This window comes from Nematolebias whitei, chromosome 17 (genome assembly GCF_014905685.2).
Source record: "Nematolebias whitei isolate Nwh7 chromosome 17, NemWhi1, whole genome shotgun sequence".
Classification (NCBI taxonomy): Eukaryota; Metazoa; Chordata; class Actinopteri; order Cyprinodontiformes; family Rivulidae; genus Nematolebias; species Nematolebias whitei.
This window is the reverse complement of record NC_056514.1, coordinates 42570510-42591588: the sequence shown is the minus strand read 5'-3', so window position 1 is coordinate 42591588 and position 21079 is coordinate 42570510. Positions and strand designations below refer to the sequence as shown.

The 21079-nt window shown below is 41.0% G+C and overlaps 1 protein-coding gene across 1 annotated transcript in view; it reads right to left on the bottom strand.

The window, feature by feature from the left end:
- Positions 1-8592: 8592 nt before the first annotated feature.
- Positions 8593-21079, bottom strand: part of LOC119423889 (protein phosphatase 1 regulatory subunit 3C-like) — a 12886-nt gene continuing 399 nt past the window's right edge. Inside the window, exons 2-4 of the mRNA XM_037691314.1 lie at positions 19493-19656; positions 11194-11590; positions 8593-9173 (exon numbers count right to left, since the gene is read on the bottom strand). Of these exons, the coding sequence (XP_037547242.1) occupies positions 8593-9173; positions 11194-11575 (963 nt within the window). The 5' untranslated portion in view covers positions 11576-11590; positions 19493-19656. The remainder of the gene's footprint in view (positions 9174-11193; positions 11591-19492; positions 19657-21079) is intronic.

Here is a 21079-nt window from a genome sequence, read left to right as displayed (position 1 = left end):
CCGCTCATGCTGAGTCCATTGTTGAAAAATATTTGTTTGTAACATGTGCCACAGACAAAACTGAAATCCTAAAACTGCTAAAATTTGACGCCACTCCATTTTTGTTTTTTATTTCCAGAAGAAGAAGTGTCTTCTTCAGAGGTTGTTGTGTCGTTTCCTTCAGTAGTTCTTGGTGCAGCACCACCACAGATGAGGAGGGGGTGGGGTGGGGGGGGACTGGTTGGCTCAATTGACTCGGTGCAGTCTGAATGCAAACCACACCAGCTGAAAATGTAAACAAACATTCCGAATTTTGGACCCCAATCGAGCTGAGTCGACCAGACTATGGTGTGAAAACAATGAGTCTATTTATTCATGCGTGTACCTCATCTGTGTTTTTTGTTTGTTTGTTTGTTTGTTTAAAACAGGTCTCTCGAAAATGAGTCCTTGTGACTCAATGAGACCCATCCATCCATCCATTATCTTTACCCGCTTCTTCCATTTTGGTTCATGGGGGTCGCCGGTGCCCATAGCTAGCAATCACTGTGTGAGGGGCGGGGTACACCCTGGACGGGTCGCAAGTCCATCACAGGGACACATAGAGACAAACAACCATTCACTCTCTCACTCTCACCAAGGGACAGTTGAGAGTTACCAATCAGCCTAACATGCATATTTTTGGTCTGTGGGAAGAAACAGGAGTACCCGGAGAAAACCCATGCATGCACGGAGAGAACATACAAACTCCACCCAGAAAGGCCCCCAGACCAGGATTTGAACCATGGACCTGCTCGCTGAGAGGCAGCAGCTCTACCAGTTGCACCACCGTGCTGCCCCACAATGAGACTAATTAGTATAAATAAAGGTTGAATGAAAAAATAAATAATTATGGACATTATGGTCAATCAAGTCAATTTAATCATTCCACAGGACATCTCCAAATATTAAGGTCTTTGTCCCTGTGTGGATAAACTGTAATCTGTCTTTTTCAGTTTTTTTTTTTTTTTTTAGAGTTTGTATTTGTCCTCTCTGAGTTCTTTCAGTCCATGTTGGTTAAGGACTTGCCTCACTGTGGATAATAACACTCTGACCAGCTTCAGCAGCATCTACATAAGGCCTGCAAATTCAGTATCAGGGCAAATACATTTCACACTAAAACATATTCATCTCAGGAATGCTGAACCCATCTCAGTCTACTGCAGAGTAGTATGGTGGAACACAGATCCCATCTCTTCCCTGGGCAGTATGAGTATGGGCAGCTCACAACAACCTAGCTCCATCTTATATTACAGATCTTATTGTTTCATATTTTCCTAACAGAGCACTTTGCTCTCAGACTGCAGGTTTACTTGTGGTTCCTGGAGTTTCCAAAAGCTGAATGGGAGGCAGATCTTTCAGTTATCAGGCTCCTCTCTTGTGGATCCATCTTCCAGTTTCTGTCCGTGAGGCTGACACATTGTCTGGTTTTAATGGGCTTGCCTTTTTGATAAATCCTATAGTTATGGTTGACTTGGGTTTCCTGAGCTATCCCTGCTATAGGCTTAGTTTGCTGGAGGACAAGCTGACCACATTTCCTTCCTCTGCTGCTGTACAGGTCCTTTTTAAAAAATGAGCATATTGTGATAAAGGTCATTATTTTCCATAATGTAATGATAAAAACGAAACTTTCATATATTTCAGATTCATTGCACACCAACTGAAATATTTCAGGTCTTTAATTGTTTTAATACTGATGATTATGGCATACAGCTCATGAAAACCCAAAATGCCTGTCCCAAAAAATGAGCATATCATGAAAAGGTTCTCTAAACAAGCTATTAACCTAACCATCTGAATCAACGACGTAACTCTGAACACCTGCAAAAGATTCCTGAGGCTTTTAAAAACTCCCAGCCTTGTTCATTACTCAAAACCACAATCATGGGTAAGACTGCCGACCTGACTGCTGTCCAGAAGGCCATCATTGACACCCTCAAGCAAGAGGGTAAGACACAGAAAGAAATTGCTGAAGGAATAGGCTGTTCCCAGAGTGCTGTATCAAGGCACCTCAGTGGGAAGTCTGTGGGAAGGGAAAAGTGTGGCAGAAAACGCTGCACAACGAGAAGAGGTGACCGGACCCTGAGGAGGATTGTGGAGAAGGGCCCATTCCAGACCTCGGAAGACCTGCGGAAGCAGTGGACTGAGTCTGGAGTAGAAACGTCCAGAGCCACCGTGCACAGGCGTGTGCAGGAAATGGGCTACAGGTGCCGCATTCCCCAGGTCAAGCCACTCTTGAACAAGAGACTGCGTCAGAAGCATCTCGCCTGGGACTGCTGCTGAGTGGTCCAAAGTTATGTTCTCTGATTACAGTAAATTTTGCATTTCCTTTGGAAATCAAGGTCCCAGATTCTGGAGGAAGAGAGGAGACACAGAATGCACATTGCTTGAGGTCCAGTGTCAAGTTTCCACAGTCACTGGGGTGTCATGTCATCTGCTGGTGTTGGTCCACTGTGTTTTATCAAGCGCAGGGTCAATGCAGCTAGCTATCAGGAGATTTTGGAGCACTTCATGCTTCCATCTGCTGAAAAGCTTTATGGAGATGAAGATTTCATTTTTCGGCACGACCTGGCACCTGCTCACAGTGCCAAAACCACTGGTAACTGGTTTACTGACCATGGTATTACTGTGCTCAAGTGGCCTGCCAACTCTCCTGACCTGAACCCCAAAGAGAACCTGTGGGATATTGTGAAGAGAAAGTTGAGAGACGCAAGACCCAACACTCTGGATGAGCTTAAGGCCGCTATCGAAGCATCCTGGGCCTCCATAACACCTCAGCAGTGCCACAGGCTGATTGCCTCCATGCCACGCCGCATTGAAGCAGTCATTCATGCAAAAGGATTCCGGACCAAGTATTGAGTGCATAACTGAACATGATTATTTGAAGGTTGGCGTTTTTTGTATTAAAAACACTTGTCTTTCATTGGTGGGATGAAATATGCTAATTTTTTGGGACAGGCATTTTGGGTTTTCATGAGCTGTATGCCATAATCATCAGTATTAAAACAATTAAAGACCTGAAATATTTCAGTTGGTGTGCAATGAATCTGAAATATATGAAAGTTTCATTTTTATCATTACATTATGGAAAAAAAAAAAAAAAAAATATATATATATATATATATATGTAATATGTGAAAAGTTTGCAGTTTATTGAGATTAAAGATGTTGAAAATTGGACTGGAATGATACTTGTTTTGTTCTGATGTGGATTTCAGCTGAGATTTAAAGTTTCTGTTTTTATTGTGTTTTTATTTGAAAAAGGCAACTTTACAGCTGTCTAAGTAAAGGTTGAATGAATGAATGAACATGCCTTTTTCAGTTTTCTGTAATATTATAGACAGAGTACAGAAGGAAAGAGAAAAGAAGTAGAATAATAAGAAAGAAAATAAATTAGAAAAAAGAACGAATGGCATTTTACACATGATTTAAGCATTTACAGTACAATCAAGTCAACATGAAGAAAGAAAGTTTCATTTGTTTCATTACATCATGGAAAATAATGACCTTTATCACAATATGCTAATTTTTTGAGAAGGACCTGTATTTACTTGCTCTATTCTACCTGTTTGTATTTGTAATTATTTCTTTCTTAACATGTTTTTTGTCTTTCCTCCTATAGAAAGTACACCTGGACCTATATTCTGTGTTTGCTTGTACTTCCTCTCCTCTCAAACTCAGCCGGTCGAAGCAGATGGCCGCTTGTCCTGAGCCTGGTTCTGCTGGAAGAAACTTTCAGCAGAACCAGTTTCTTCTTCTTTGCTAAAAGAGAGTTTTTTCCTTTCCACTGTGCCTTTTGTGCTTGTTCAGAATGGGAGACTGATGAAGTGAAGATTCAACACAATGTGCTGGCTTGCTGTCAGACTTTTTGATCAAGGTTTATAAATGTATTTATTACTGATAATCTTATAACTGCCCATGAATCATATGTTTGGGTTTGTGAAGAACACTGGATGGGAAGGTTGCAGCATGCAGCCAAGGACACCTAAACTCTGTGAACTCAGCTGAACTGATAAGGATGTAAAAGCAAGCTGAGGGGGAAACTCGAGGAAAATTTTCATGACTGGTCTTCATGTATGTACCTTTCATGTACATTCATGTAACCGGTCATTAAAATCTGACCTTTCAAGTAAAATCCTGGTTAAAAATCTTCTCCTGCCATCCAGTGTGGTTCTTTTTGAGTAAACAACATAAGCGAGAACATTTTTCCCCAACAATTCCTTACAGAAATTTTACTAATTGTTTTTTATAAGTTATGTGAATGTTTTTGATCAATGCGCTGAGACGACTTCTGTTGAGACTTGGGGCTACAGAAATAAACTAATTGAATTTAAAATGATCAATTCATTATACGTAGTTCTTTGATAACATGATAGTATGACCATAGGCCTCATGATTCACCATGTTACCATGATTTCTAGTTTTAAAGAAGAATTCAACCCACCAACATGTCTCACCCTGACCTTGACACACCAGCTGGGTGATTGCTCTGATCAGAACAGAGCGAGTTCAGATCCATAAGATGACTGACTGGCTCTAAGGTCACATGAGGACAGAGCACTGATCAATAATCAGCTGATGGATTCATGTTTTATATAATGAGCAGGTCACAGAAAGAAAACAATGCATTCAATTAACAGTTTGGTGATTTGGACGGCATTAATATCTGTCAGTCCTAGCTGCTGAGGTCAACTTCATGTTTGTGGGTCCCTGAATAAATGTATACACAATTGTGTGTGTGTGTGTGCGTGCGTTGCTCCGCTTCCTCGCTGCCCTCTGATGAAACAGTGAAGTCGGATATGCAGCAGCAAATTCTGACAGCTGATGTTACGCAACTCTAATCTGGAAACAGGGAGTCAAAGCTGCTGCTGGAGATAATCTGATAATCTGCTGAAGAGGAAGGCAGATATCCTCTCAGTCCAGTGTCTGAGGTCCAAGGGCCTCATGTACAAAAACTGCATACACACAAAAACGTGGTGTACGCCCTCCTTAATGCAAAACTTTAGATGTATGAAGAAACTAATGACTGTGGAAATGTGTGCAGCCCCATGCCAGCTTCATGGCTGGCATATGTACATTTCTATGGTTACTGTTTCTATGGTTACCGTTTCTACAGTTACTGGTATGCACGTTTCTATGGTTACCGTTTTCATAGTTACTTGCATACACACGTTTCTATGGTCACTGGTGTACACATTTCTATGGTTACTGGCGTATTGCATGCTTCAGTGGTGACTGGTCTGTTGGAGACACTTAAGAGGTAATCCAAAAAAGTTCAATCTGGTCCTCTGGACATTATTGAGCATGTATCAGGATATTAAGAGGTAATGCTGGTAAACGGTTGATGATGTGAAAATTACTGTACACACCGGACACACATGATGAACAATTAATGCATCCAAATGTAGGAAATTAGAGGAGTGGATATAAAATACCTTTAACAACAACGGTTTTAGTCTTATTTGAGGATTTAACAAATGGAGCGATACTCAAAGTGTGTATTTTGAGACAAAGATGTTCTGGACTACGATGACAACTGGATCATCAGACGTTTTAGTATTTAAGGACAATCTTTTTGGAACTGTGCTTGGAGCTGCAGCCAGTCTTGGAGCGCGACACGGCGAACAGCCGTGGGCTGCTCATGAACATACAGCTGCTGACCACACTGGGGTTCCTATAGCAACAGGGTCATTCCAGAGGGAGCTGGCAAATCATTTTCTACAGACTAATTATTTTTACAAATTTTCTACATAGACTAATTATAACGCAACATAGAGATATTGATATAGACAATATAGTGTCCTCTTATATTGCGTATGAAATTATTGCGATATTTTAAAAATATCGAGATAATGCCCAAGCTTAAACAGGAATAAACTTCCAGCAGAACCAGGCTCAGGACAAGCGGCAATCTACTTAAAATGGCTGAGAGGACAGGAGGTAGAAACAGACAAACACAGAAGGGCAGGTAAAAAAAAAAAGGTAGATTAGTAACAGTAGTCATATGTCCGTGCTATACAATTTTTTATTTAACCTTTATTTAACCAGGAAAATTCCAATGAGATTAAAAAACAAATTTTCAAGGGAGACCTAGCCAAGATAGGCAGCAGCAAATATAAAACAATGCATAAGAGGCACTAGGTCCTAGTCTCAGTCTAGACCGGTTCCAAAAATAATTGCTAGTGGAAAAAGCCTTAGAACTGTACTGAGGCGAGTCGAACCGTTCTGAGTAGGTGCTATGGAAAAGGGGCATAAAGTCCTAGTCTGGTCAGTGTCAGAGAGAATTGTCATACACACCATATGTGGTACATGTGGTGGAACGAGATTATGTACACAGGGTCCCAGTTACATCAAACAATAAAATGTAAAAGAAAAACAGTAATAAGATCTAAGATATGAATTAAGAAAAACATCAACTAAAAATATGCTAAGCACTAATGGCATAAAGCATGGTCTCAGATAGACTGAAGACAAAACAAGAACAAAAAAGAAAACTTTAATAAACTTTATTAAATCTTATTAAACTTTTATTCTGAAAAGACAAACACTAATCGAATAGTCAGTGCTCATATTTACATCTCTTCCTTTTAAAGTAAGGGCCACATGATGACATCATGTGTGATAAGATGACAACAACATCATGTGTCTACTTTTCAGTCTTGTTACAGTGGCATCACTAACACAAAGTTAAATTATATGAATATGTTACATCAAGAGCTTGCCATCACCACCCTGCTGCATTCAAGTCCCACCATGACCGTCGTGCTGCGTTCAGGTTCCACCATGAGCACGGCACTGTGTTCATGTTTCCCCATGACTGCCATGCTGTGTTCAAGTTCCATGTCCATGTCCATCGTGCTGTTTTCAGGTTCCACCATGAGCGCTGCAATGTGTTCGTTTCACTATGTCCGCCGTGCTGCATTCAGGTTCTACCATGACAGATGTGATGCGTTCAGTTTCCACCATGTTCCACCTGAACACAGCATGTTCAATCTCTGATGTGAGACATGCACGTAGGAGCGGACAGATTATAGTTGAATAAACACAGCCAATCTGTTCAGCTAATAGTAAAATTTGTAATAAAGTAAACTTCAACAGAAACAGTTTATCAACACCTGTGCACCTGAGGAGAAACCATGCACATCAACATTCGTGCTCCTGTTGTGCATCTGAAGTGCACGTGCACAGTAGAGTGTTTACTGTCTGAGGGAACAGTCAGCTGCAGCACAGGATCAGGGAGAACCATAACCTTCACAACCCTTTAGAGAACATTTGAGATCAAATCCATGGAATAGTTTATCTTTGGCCACCTTTGATCGTTCAGCCAGTCACATGACCAAACAACACGCAGCAGCTAGTTCCCTAACAGTGTTTCTGACCCAAACACTGGTTCTGACTCACAGCACTAGGTTAATCGGTTCTAGTAAATTTGAGTTCAAACAAATATCAGTACAACTCTTGTCAGAACCAAAACGTAACTATGTTGGAGGTGAGAACCTTCAGTCCACCACAGGTTCCACTCAGGTTGGGTCACAATCTGGTTCAATTCCCCTAAAATGCCCAACAGAACCAGGACCACTGAGCAAGATAGTCCAGCTTTTAAAAAATCTGTGTTAAAAATTCTATAAAACACATTCCCAGGTGGACCATTAATCCAGGTCTCACCTCTGCTGGTTCTACCACGGTAACCACCATTTTGAGTTGATCTACAGTTGAGTCAATGACCTGGACCTATTGTTTACCTATAGTCCAGTCAATGACCTGAACATATGGGTACCAACTAAACACCAAAATAAGCCCAAACAGTCCATGTGTAGAAACCTTTAAAAGTGTAAACATCTAGTTCTGGAACGATTTTAATAAAGAAACAGAACTTGGTAAACCTGTGCATGACCCAGCATGTGTCAGTTTGCAGGAATGATTAAAAGACTGGACTTCTGGTTCTGGTCAATATGTCCATATGGCACAAAGAACCCAAAAAACTAAATGTGGTTCTGAAGTCACTGAGCTTTCAGAGGACCAGAACTCCTCTGAGGCTCGGTGATGAAATGAGATGTGAAGTGAAACCTTTGGATCCGGGTTCAACTGGATACTCAGACCAGCTTGTGTAGGCTGGTCTTACACAGGCTGGTTTGGAATTTCTTCAAGCTCCTTAAGCTTGAAGACTTTTTAAGTTCCAGAATCTAAATAATGTTGTGAAGGGTCCTGAGTTCTGAATGTCCCTGTGTAGTTCTAAGGTCTCTAATTACAACAAGGTTTCCCTACAGGAAACCCAGTGCTGGTTGTTGTTACTATGAAACTGGACTGAGTCCAAAGACATTTGCATTTCAGGATTCAGGTTTTATGGAGAGGATTCAGCTCCAGTTTAAGTCCAGGAGCCTTGTACGTTCCGAGTCTGGCTTTGTGCAGACAGGACATGAACCTGATGATGGTCTTTAGTGGACTGGTTTCAGAACATAAAGTGACAAAGTGAAGGTGCTTTGGATCTACAGGACAAGTCTGCTCCAGAGAACTTCCAGAGGTTTTCTAACATTCAGAGGATAAAAATTAACTTTTTAAAAAATACTCCTAATGCCCTCACCAGTAGGGGGCGCTGGTCTCAAAATGACTCCAGCTTTGCCACTCAGAGAAAATGCTTGCGGAGGTCCTGGGACTTCCTAACGGGTCAAACTCCATCTCATCCATCTTCTCTCTATCCCTCCGGGTCTCCAGTCCAGAGCTCCTTTCAGGGAGTTGGTTTGAAGAGCCGTTCAGCTTTACAGTCATTAGGCAGTAGTTGTTCCCCAGGTTGTTGTCCCAGAAGGTCTGGTCTTCTGTCTGGTACTGGATGCAGAATTCCACACTGTAGGAGGAGTCCAGGTTCTGCGGCACTGCAACAGAGAAGGCAAAGGTGTCTGTGTCGGGGCAGCCATAGACGTTATTCAAGTACCGGCACTCAATGTCCTGGAAGGACGTCCATGAGTCGAAGGTGATCCGGACTAAAACAGACTTCTCAAAGCAGATGTTTTGGACCTGAATGGTACCAGAAAGGAGGTTTTCCTGTACAGAACAGGTCTCTAGAGAAACATGTTGAGCTTTAAGCCGGTTCCTCAGATCCAGATAGTCTGCAGCTGGTGGGGTAAAATCCAGAACCAGACCCAAACCAGAAGTTGGTGAATCTGGAGGCAGAGCATAAACAGAGCACACTGAATTAAAGTATGTTCACAAAAAAAAGGTTTATGTCTAGAAGAGGTCCACCTGAAACCACTCAGAACCAAAACATTGTATGAACTGTGCGACTTCCACAAACTTTTTAGTTTATATTCATTGGATCCAACTTTACTTTTAAGTGCAACCACAAACTGCAGACTGAATCAGGACTGGTTCAGACTGAATCAGGACTGATTCAGACCAACACAGGACTACAAAGCTCTCAACAACCTGGCTCCATCTTATATTACAGATCTTATTGTTCCATATTTTCCTAGCAGAGCGCTTCGGTCTCAGACTGCAGGTTTACTTGTGGTTCCTAGAATTTAAAAAAACAGAATGGGAGGCAGATCTTTCAGTTATCAGGCTCCTCTCTTTTAAAAGGGAGTTTTTCCTTTCCACTGTTGCCACTGTGCTTGCTCAGGATGGGAGACTGCATCGAAGCCAAGATGCATCTTGTCTGCTGGATTCCTTAGATAGAGAACTTTACTAATTGGCTTTTATGTACGTGAATGTTTCTGTAAAGTGTCCTGAGACAACTTTGTTGTGATTTGGTGCTATATAAATAAACTGAATTGAATTGAATTGACTGGTTCAGACTGAAGGAGAACTGGATCAAAATGAAAGAGGACAGGTTCGGACTGAAGCAAGACTGGTTCAGACCAAAGCAGGGCTGGTTCAAATTGAAGGCGGGTTGGTTCAGACCAAAACCAGACTGGTTCAGACTGAAGCAAGACTGGTTCAGATCGATGCAGGTCTGGTTCAGAACAAAGCAGGACTGGTTCACACTGAAGCAGGACTGGTTCACACCGAAGCAAGACTCATTAAGACTGAGGTAAGACTGGTCTGGATTGAAGCAGGACTGGCTTTAACTGAAACAGGACTGGTTCATACTGAAACAGGTCTGGATCAGACTGAAGAATGACTGATTCAGACCAAAGAAGGACAGGTTCAGACAAAAGCAAGACTCGCTCAAACAGAAGCAGGACTGGTTCAGACCAAAGCAGGCTTGGTTCAGATCAAAGCAGCACTGGTTCAGAGTGAAGAAAGGCTGATTCAGACTGAAGCAGGACTGGTTCAGACCAAAGGAGAACTTATTCAAATTGAAGGAGAACCGGTTCAGACTGAAGGAAGACTGCTTAGGACTTCAGCAGGACTGGTTAGGGACTGAAGCAGGACTGGTTCAGACCAAAGCAGGACTCGTTAGGACTGAGGTAAGACTGGTTCAGATAGAAGCAGGACTGGTTTTAACTGAAACTGGACTGGTTCAGATTGAAACATGTATGGATCAGACTGAAGAATGACTGGTTCAGACCAAAGGACAGGTTCAGACAGAAGCAAGTCTTGCTCAGACAGAAGCAGGACTGGTTCAGACCAAAGCAGGCTTGGTTCAGATCGAAGGAGGACTGGTTCAGACTGAAGAAAGATTGGTTCAGACCGAAGCAGTACTTGTTCAAACCAAAGCAGGAGTGGTTCAATCTCAAGTAGAACTGCTTCAGACTGAAAGAGGACTGCTTCAGGTCGACGCTAGCCAGGTTCAGACTGAAGGAGGACTGGTTCAGTCCAAAGGAAAATTGGTTCAAATTGGAGGACTGGTTCAGACCAAAGGAGAACTGATTAGGACTGAAGCAGTACTTGCTCAGATCGAAGCAGGACTGGCTATGACTGAAACAGTACTGGTTCAGACGGAAGCGGGACTGGTTCAGACTGAAGCAGGACTGGTTCAGACCAAGCCAGGACTGGTGGTTTTCTGGGGACAATGTTTGTCTTGTTTGTTGGTTGTTTTCTTGTAAATTTTGAGATCCTTTGTACATCGTATATCCTCACACTCAGCCCAAAATGGGTCTGAGTTGTCTGAATCAGGACAGAAAATAAAACAGTTTAATTACATATTGTTTGGAACAAAGATAAATTATCAGACTGATTTAAAATGTTAATTAATATACATAACAATAATTGTTGCTGATCAGCTCTTCTTTAGCTCAGTACCTTTGTTGTCTCCCAGGTAGAGTTTCTCGGTGTTGTCCTCTATCTCCGTCAGGTGGAACTTCAGCTCAGCCAGCTGCTCGTCCACAGTCTCAGAGAACATGTGGACGGTGGTGAGTGCCAAACCCTGAGAGTCTGCAAATACCACACTTTTCTTCTGGCTCTTCCCCCTCACCTGGTCACTGCTCTCCACAGACATGCATGTTGCATCCTTGGTTGCGATGACAACAGTGGCGCAGCATTCGGAAGACAGACAGGGTCGCAGTGGTTGACAGTGTGGTGACACAGAGGCTGGCGTGTAAAGATGGTTGTCATGGTTACTGAGGAAGGAGTGCAGTGGAGGAGAGCTAGCAAGGCAGATCCTGATGGCCATGTCCACAGGCATGTTGGAAGGTAGAGCCTAAATAGAGACAAGTGGTTGTTACTTCTCCAGACGGGTCATCAAAGCTCTCTGAGATCTGCAGCTGAAACCCACAAACGCTTAAAAAGGGCAGTCACAAAACATAAATGGTACATACATTTCAAGTTAAATGTGGTTAATCCCAGGCTAATTTTAGTATGGGAACTGAGAACAGTAAACTAATCTGAGAACAGTAAAGCTGGACTGAGGACAGTAGAAATGGACTAAGGATGGTAGAACTAGACTGAGGATAGTAGAACTGCACCGAGGACAGTAAACTGATCTTAGGACAGTAGAACTGGACTGAGGACGATCAGGACACGTCTTTTAACTCCCACATTAAAAACGTTACCAGAACTGCCTTTGTCCACCTGCGTAATATCACTAAAATTAGAAACATCTGATCTAAAAATGATGCAGAAAAACTGGTTCATCCATTTACTTTACTTTATTGTCATTGCCATAAAAACATCAGTTAGAGACAGTAAATTTATCACATCTAGACTGGATTATAGCAATTGTTTATCATGTGGGTGTCCAAATACTTCTTTAAAAAGTCTTCAGTTGATTGCAAAATGCTTCGGCCAGAGTCTTAACTGGAGTTAGTGGGAGAGATTATATCTCTTCAGTTTTAGCTTCTCTCCATTGGCTCCCTGTCAAATTCAGAATTGAATTCAAATTCTTACTTCTAACCTACAAAGCTCTCAACAACTTAGCTCCATTTTATATTACAGATGTGTGTGACTGTTGGTTTAACTTTAAGCTCCAAGAGTTGAACAGTTAGGATTGGGGCCGGACCTGCTGATGACCCTGTGCTCTCCATGTCTGAATGTGACAGAGTTTTGCATGGTTTTTGGATATTACTTGAAGTGGAACCCCCACCTTTTTGTGGATCTTAATTGTCTCTACCTGTGCATCTATGAGCAAATTGATTTTTGCAATGGTATGGCTATTTTTTTGCCTGACTGCCTTTGCTCCTGGGAGCAACTGCTGGGAGGGATGGGAAGACGCCCTCATCTACACCCCGGAGCACCTGCTTTCACTACGCCCAAAGGCTGGATTACTATTGATCAGTTTACCATCAGACTGCTGTGAAATCCAGCGATCTGGGACATGGTCATGCTGGCGAAAGAAAAACAGGAAGAAGTGGGGTTCAAGAGGAGTGAGGCAACGACTCTGGAAACACCGGAGCAGATTCCCTCTGCCTGTCATCAGCCCCACCAATGTGTGTTCGATAAACAACAAACTGGATGAATTAAAGCTCAGAACTGTCCATGATTGAGAGTTCAGGCAGAGCAACCTTGATTGCTTTACAAAAATGTGGCTTAAAGAGCATCATGCAATTAAATTCAATTTTGTTTATTTATATAGTGCCAAGTCACAACAGAAGTCATCTCAGGGTCCTGACCAGAAACATTCATAGGGCTGTGGAAAACAAATATTTTAGTAATAAGAGTAATCTATTGCTCTGTCGATTAGTCGAGTGATCGGGAACAAAATTTGTCAGGTTCTGCAGTAACTACCGTACTCATTTTATGAGTGATACAAATACACGAAAAAAGAACATTAAATAAACAACCCATTTAATTCCTCTTTTTAAAAATATTTTATTGCTTAAGTTGAATTATTTTTAAACATCACATAAAAATCTAAATGCTGTAAAATAATTTTTATGGACTGTGAAACCGAATGGAATTGACAAAGTAGGATCTGGAAGGAAGGACATGATTTGTATTGAAGGTGGAGATGATCTTGTGGATCCTTCATCTTCCACCAGGACAGCAGCTGCATGTCTGTGATGATCACATTTAAAATGCTGTTTGTGAACTCAGCTGCTGCTCAACAACATCCTGGAGCTCTTTGTACGAAGCTGTCCAACGTACGACTCTGACATTCACTGTTCTGTTGGTATTTTCTGGGTTGTTAATATAAAAAAGTTTGATATGTTTACACAATTTACAGTTTACTTTAAAATGATAATTAAAGTGTTTGCATGCAGTTTTAGCTCTGAGTCTCAGAAAGGTTCAGTACTTTGTGGAAATGAAAAACATTGATACCAGTTTATTTTGTTCATGAAGTTTATCATCACACTTATTAGTCATTTACTTTATATCACACTCTGTTAAATCTTATCAGCTAAATCCCTTCAGCATCAGTGTGTGAAGCTTTGTAACTTCCGTTTCTCAAACCCAGCTCCAGAACCAGTCACTGACCACAAACGTACTGTCTGTTTCTTTCTCTGATAAGATTGCAAATGAGGTAACGGCTGTTGTGTCAAAGCAAGATCTGTTACGTGTGAAGACGTATAAATGAAGCTGCATTGCTCATGTTTTTTTAGAAAACACACAGAACTCTTTAGCTGCGTGCTTGTTCATGTGTTCTCTCCTTCTGCAGAAGAGAAATAAACCTTGCTATGTGTTTTTAACAAAGTTCTCAGTCTGCTAAATTTTATTGAACAACAAAGTCTGATAAAACTCCACAAACAGGATTATTCGCTGGTCCGTCCACTCGGTGGGACCCAGGACGGTGGCTGATCACCAAGAATCGCAGGATTCTTCCTCTAAACCTCTGCTAGTCTTTAAGAGCGAGGGGACGTTCTGGATTTCAATCGGGAGGATTTGACCTCGACAGAATTCGAAACAGACTGAGAACTTTTGACTGAGACAACGAAAACAACTGCTTAAGGTAAACTGAAAAACTTTTTAATATATAACAAAGTAGGTTTTAAAACTGAGGTAGATTTGTGTAAACAAATTGAGGTAAGTCTCAACAGAAAGAGACTGAGAGGTAGGTTCCTGATAAGGGGCTGAGAAATAAAACATATATATATATATATAAACCATCCTTCCTTCTACTATCCCTAGTCCCCTGTCAAATTTCACTAGAACCTCAATTATATTTGGTCTGTTTTTGTCCTGTTGAGCTCTGAATTGTCAAAAATAATAACCTCATCCAAACCATCCACATGTCTGCTAGATCCCATCCCAACCAGACTGTTTAAAGAGGTATTTCCACTAATTAATGTCCACATTTTGGATCTACTTAATTTGTCTTTAACGGATGGTTATGTACCACAGCACTTTAAGGTTGCTGTAATTAAACCTTTACTTAAGAAGTCTGACCTTCATTCAGAAATTCTGGCCAATTATAGACCTATATCTAATCTAACTTTCATCTAAAAAATTCTAGAGAAAATAGTTGCAGGTCAGTTGCGTGGACATCTACAAAGAAATAATCTGAAGAGTGTAGTGAACTAAGCCTCAGGTCAAAATCTGGCCCTGAGGGCCTTCCTGGGACAAGAACTGTTATTTCATTGATTTGAGTCCAGAAACACAAAACTAAGTTCATCCAGAGACTTTCTAAGTGTGTCCTGCACTGATCAATTGAAAGAACACTCTCTTTTTTATTATCATTACTATTTTACAATATCTTGATAATCAAAAGTGTGTTTAGTTCAAATCATTTTTAAATGTTGAAGTGAACTACTTATTTTAAATCAACTGTGAAACAGTATTAATGATTTTTAATCCTCATTCAAAGTAGAAATCTAGTTAATGTCTGTTACAGAGTAATTATTCATTTTCTTGATCTTCTGTCTGAAATGAGCAGGTTGTAAGTCGGTCAAAAGTCGGAGACAAATGCAAACAAGTTTGTTGGAACGAACTGTCATGTTTTTAAATCCTCTCAGACGTAAATACAGAAGCTGGCACCTGTTTCCTCCCATCTCGCCTAAACATTTCTCTTGTCTGTTTCAAAAACATTTTTCTGTCTGTTCCAAAACATCGAACTGTTTTTCTGACTTCTAATAACCTCTTACATCACTAAGACCACACCCATGTTGGTTCGTTTCGACCAATCAGGAAGTTCTCAGAGGAACCGGAACTGACCTCTTTAAAAGGGTCAACACTTCCTAGTTCCAAGTAGAATGCGGAACGCAGAACAACGGGAACTAAGCTGAACAACGTTCCAGAGAGAACCAGAGTTCCAGAGAAGTTTCTAATGGAATGATCAGAGTCCGTCTATGCCACGACGTCTCGCTGTGGCGCTACCCGACGGAAGCTCTGAACAATGAGGAAGTCTGTTCAGGGATGATCTCACGACTCCTGAGATCTCTGCTATCCTTACGGAGACGCTGGAAAGCGTAGAAAGAGAACTCCACACCGAGGCCGAACTATCGTCTGCAAAGGTAAAGAGTCGATCTTCAACTGCGAAGTGTACCGTGGGTTAAGCTGGGTCCAAAGGAGCGTGTTGTTTCTGGTTATAATAGACATATTCCCTCATCCATCTTTCCCTCTCCATTTAAACTCCTTCATTCCCCATCTTTAAAACTCTTCTATCTTGCCAGTAAATCATCCAGATATTTTCATAAATGTCTGTTGTAATTAAGCTGTGTTATTGCTTCAATCAGAATAATCACGTGTACAATGTTTGATGTTAAACTTTGATTCTGTTAATAAATGACCGCATTCATTTTGATGGGTCAAAGAAAATTAACGTCTCACGTCACTGATCTCTGTCACATATCTGTCAAGTAGCTCGAAAAAGAGAGAACCGTTTAAATTAAGTATAATATCAGGTACTTGAACTAGTCCAGATATTATAACGTGTAGTGGAGCTCCGAAGCTAAACGAAGCTAACCGACCTATCTCACTACATTTCTGGTGGCCCGTACGGGGAGAATGGGTGAGGGAAATGTGTCTGTATAACGAACGGCACTCTCCATTCGAACCCAGCTTAACCCACGGTACACTTCGCAGTTGAAGATTGACTTTTTACCTTTCTGAAGATATGTCAGTTCTGGCGTAAAGTTCCACTTCAAACCACCTTTCAGCGTCTCCGTAAGGATAGCAGAGAACCGTCCGGAGTAGTGACGGTACTTCGTTCAACACCAGCTCACCTCTCGGGTGGGCTTGCATGAGCTGTGAGCCCGTCAGAGGTTCCACTCAGATGTGGAAGATTCCATAATCCCCACGAGACTCGGAACTTTGTTCTGCGTTCCGCATTCTGTAGTTCCCGTTGTTTTGCGTTCCGCATTCTACTTGGAACTAGGAAGTGTTGACCCTTTTAAAGAGGTCAGTTCCGGTTCCTCTGAGAACTTCCTGATTGGTCGAAACGAACCAACAGGGGTGTGGTCTTAGTGATGTAAGAGGTTATTAGAAGTCAGAAAAACAGTTCGATGTTTTGGAACAGACAGAAAAATGTTTTTGAAACAGACAAGAGAAATGTTTAGGCGAGATGGGAGGAAACAGGTGCCAGCTTCTCTATTTACGTCTGAGAGGATTTAAAAACATGACAGTTCGTTCCAACAAACTTGTTTGCGTTTGTCTCCGACTTTTGACCGACTTACAACCTGCTCATTTCAGACAGAAGATCAAGAAAATGAATAATTACTCTGTAACAGACATTAACTAGATTTCTACTTTGAATGAGGATTAAAAATCATTAATACTGTTTCACAGTTGATTTAAAATAAGTAGTTCACTTCAACATTTAAAAATGATTTGAACTAAACACACTTTTGATTATCAAGATATTGTAAAATAGTAATGATAATAAAAAAGAGAGTGTTCTTTCAATTGATCAGTGCAGGACACACTTAGAAAGTCTCTGGATGAACTTAATTTTGTGTTTCTGGACTCAAATCAATGAAATAACAGTTCTTGTCCCAGGAAGGCCCTCAAGGCCAGATTTTGACCTGAGGCTTAGTTCACTACAAGAGTTTCAGTCAGGGTTTAGAGCTCAACATAGCACAGAAACAGCACTAGTAAAAGTCACTAATGATATTCTCATGGCCTCAGACAATGGACTTGTGTCTCTACTGGTCCTGTTAGACCTCAGTGCTGCATTTGATACAGTTGATCACAATATTTTACTACAGAGGATTGAATATGATGTTGAGATTACAGGAACAGCTCTAAAATGGTTTAAATCATATCTATCTGACAGATTCCAGTTTGTAAATGTAAATAATAAATCTTCATACACCTAAGTTAGTCATGGAGTTCCTCAGGGCTCAGTGCTTGGACCGATACTCTTTACTTTATAGATGCTTCCATTAGGTAAAGTTATTAAACAGCATGGGACACATTTTCATTGTTATGCTGATGATACACAGTTATATTTATCCATTAAACCCAATGAATCCAATCAGCTACTTAGACTACAAGCATGTCTTAAAGACATAAAAACCTGGATGACCCTTAATTTTCTCCTGTTGAACAGACAAGACTGAGGTTTTAGTTTTTGGACCTGAGCACCTCAGGAATGAATGTTTCAGTCTTTCTCCCTCCTTAGATGCATTAATCTGTCCTCCAGCTCTAATGTTAAAAATCTTGGTGTTATTTTTGATCAGGACATGTCTTTTATCCCCCACATTAAAAACGTTACTAGAACCTCCTTCTTCCACCTGCGTAATATCACTAACATTAGAAACATCTGATCTAAAGATGATGCAGAAAAACTGGTCCATGCATTTGTCACGTCTAGACTGGACTATTGCAATGGTTTATTATCTGGGTGTCCAAATACTTCTTTAAAACGTCTTCAGTTGATCCAAAATGCTGCTGCGAGAGTCTTAACTGGAGTTACTGGGAGAGATCATATCTCTCCAGTTTTAGCTTCTCTCCATTGGCTCCCTGTCAAATCCAGAATAGAATTCAAAATCTTACTTCTAACCTACAAAGCTCTCAACAACCTAGCTCCATCTTATATTACAGATCTTATTGTTCCATATTTTCCTAACAGAGCACTTCACTCTCAGACTGCAGGTTTACTTGTGGTTCCTAGAGTTTACAAAAACAGAATGGGAGGCAGATCTTTCAGTTCTCAGGGTCCTCTCTTGTGGAATCAACTTCCAGTTTCTGTCCGTGAGGCTGACACATTAGCTATGTTTACATGCGCAGAATTCTTTGACCGGCTTGAAATGTGTTCTGTTTGAATAATTCAAATGTGTTGTTTACACGGGCACAATCTATTCATGACGAGTGTTTACCTGCAGCGGGCTTTGTTCTGAACAGCAGTACTGACATGCGCAGAGTGGTAAACTCTCCTTAAAAAAACCACCGAAGAAGAAGTTCTACTTCCGGGTGAACGTAAACAAACCTGAGCACCAAAATGGACCCGCGACAGGTTTTAATGATGTTGGAGACGTTACTGCACTCCCTGACTGAGCTGCAGGTGATACAGATCATTTTGAGCTCTTTCAAAGTTTCTAGTAGAAATGTTGTGTCGCTCATCGACCAGTTTTGCTCCCCTGACATGCTAATATTATTAGCATTAGCCAGGCGGAAATGGCAAAGTCGCACATGCGCAGTCAGGTCAGTTTTTCACCATCAGATAAAAACGAACAGATCAAGCATTTACATGCGCACCGATCGGGTTACGGATCGGCGTAAACCACCCGTTTCGTTCTGATCACAAATTATATCGGATCGCGCCGAATACACAAAAAATAACCCGAACGGAGTGTTTACATGACACTTTTATTCTGACCTGCCATTTGATCCGGTTACTTGTGTCCATGTAAACATACCCATACTTGATAATACGCTTTCATTTCAATCTCATATTAACTCTATCACCCGGTCTGCATACTTCCATTTACGTAACATCAACCGACTTCGTCCTTTTCTTACTCCTCATGCTGCTGCCATCCTTGGCCATAGCCTTATCACCTCCAGGATCGATTATTGCAACTCTCTTCTTTTTGGTCTCTCGAATAAGACTCTCCATAAACTCAAACTCCTCCAGAACTCTGCAGCTCGGGTCATAACTTGTACCCTGTTCAGAGAACACATCACCCCGGTTCTGCAGCAGCTTCACTGGTTGCCCATAGAAGCTAGAATAAATTTTAAAATCTTAACTCTCACGTTCAGGTGCATCCATGACCTTGCCCCTCCTTACCTGTGTGATCTGCTTCACATCTCCACTGCTTCCCGTTCCCTCAGGTCCTCATCTGCCACTCGTCTTATTGTTCCTTGTGCCCGTCTCGTCACCACGGGGAACAGAGCCTTCAGTCTCTGTGCTCCTCAGCTCTGGAACGCAACTTGTGTGCGTGGGTCAAAAGACTGGAACATTATTGAGCAAAAACCATGATTTATGAAATATTAAATTATGTAAAATTATGAAATGCATAAAAAATGAAAAATAAACAGGTGTGCCTCGTTTGGTGTAAGTTTTCTGTGCGTGGGTCAAAAGACATGGACGCTATTGAGCAAAAACCATGATTTATGACCATTTAAATTATTTTAATATTATGAAATGCATAAAAATGATTAATAAACCTGTGTGCATCATCTGCCTAATCTTGTAGAGTAGTTTTATCTAAGTTTTGGGTGAGTGGGGCAAATCATGTACAATATATTGCTTTTTGTTTCTGAAGAGTGACTGCGTTCGATAATTTGTTGACGGTCCCTAAGCGAACCATTACGTCTCTGAGTAGGTGCACGTTGAGCGCGGCCGACCGAAATCAGACAGCCTGAAGCGGATTGACGAGAGCAGCACCCCGCTGAAGCCGCGGAGCTCGAATATCCAACGTCCAACGTAAAACTAACTTTACCGCGGTGGACAATAAACTGATCTGAGGACAGCAGAAGTAATGTGAGGACAATAAATTAATCTGAGGACAATAAACTGATCTGAGGACAGCAGATGTAATGTGAGGACAATAAACTGATCTGAGGACAATAAACTGATCTGAGGACAATAAACTGATCTGAGGACAATAAATTAATCTGAGGACAATAAACTGATCTGAGGACAGCAGAAGTAATCTGAGGACAATAAATTAATCTGAGGACAATAAACTGATCTGAGGACAATAAACTGATCTGAGGACAATAAACTGATCTGAGGACAATAAATTAATCTGAGGACAATAAATTGATGTCAGGACAATAAATTGATCTGAGGACAATAAACTGATCTGAGGACAGCAGAAGTAATCTGAGGACAATAAATTAATCTGAGGACAATAAATTAATCTGAGGACAATAAATTAATCTGAGGACAATAAACTGATCTGAGGACAATAAATTAATCTGAGGACAATAAACTGTTCTGAGGACAATAAATTGATCTGAGGACAGCAAACTGATCTGAGGACAATAAATTGATCTGAGGACAATAAACTGATCTGAGGACAGCAGAAGTAATCTGAGGACAATAAATTAATCTGAGGACAATAAACTGATCTGAGGACAATAAACTGATCTGAGGACAATAAATTGATCTGAGGACAATAAATTAATCTGAGGACAATAAATTAATCTGAGGACAATAAACTGATCTGAGGACAATAAATTGATCTGAGGACAATAAATTGATCTGAGGACAATAAATTAATCTGAGGACAATAAACTGATCTGAGGACAATAAACTGATCTGAGGACAATAAATTAATCTGAGGACAATAAATTGATCTGAGGACAATAAACTGATCTGAGGACAGCAGAAGTAATCTGAGGACAATAAATTGATCTGAGGACAGCA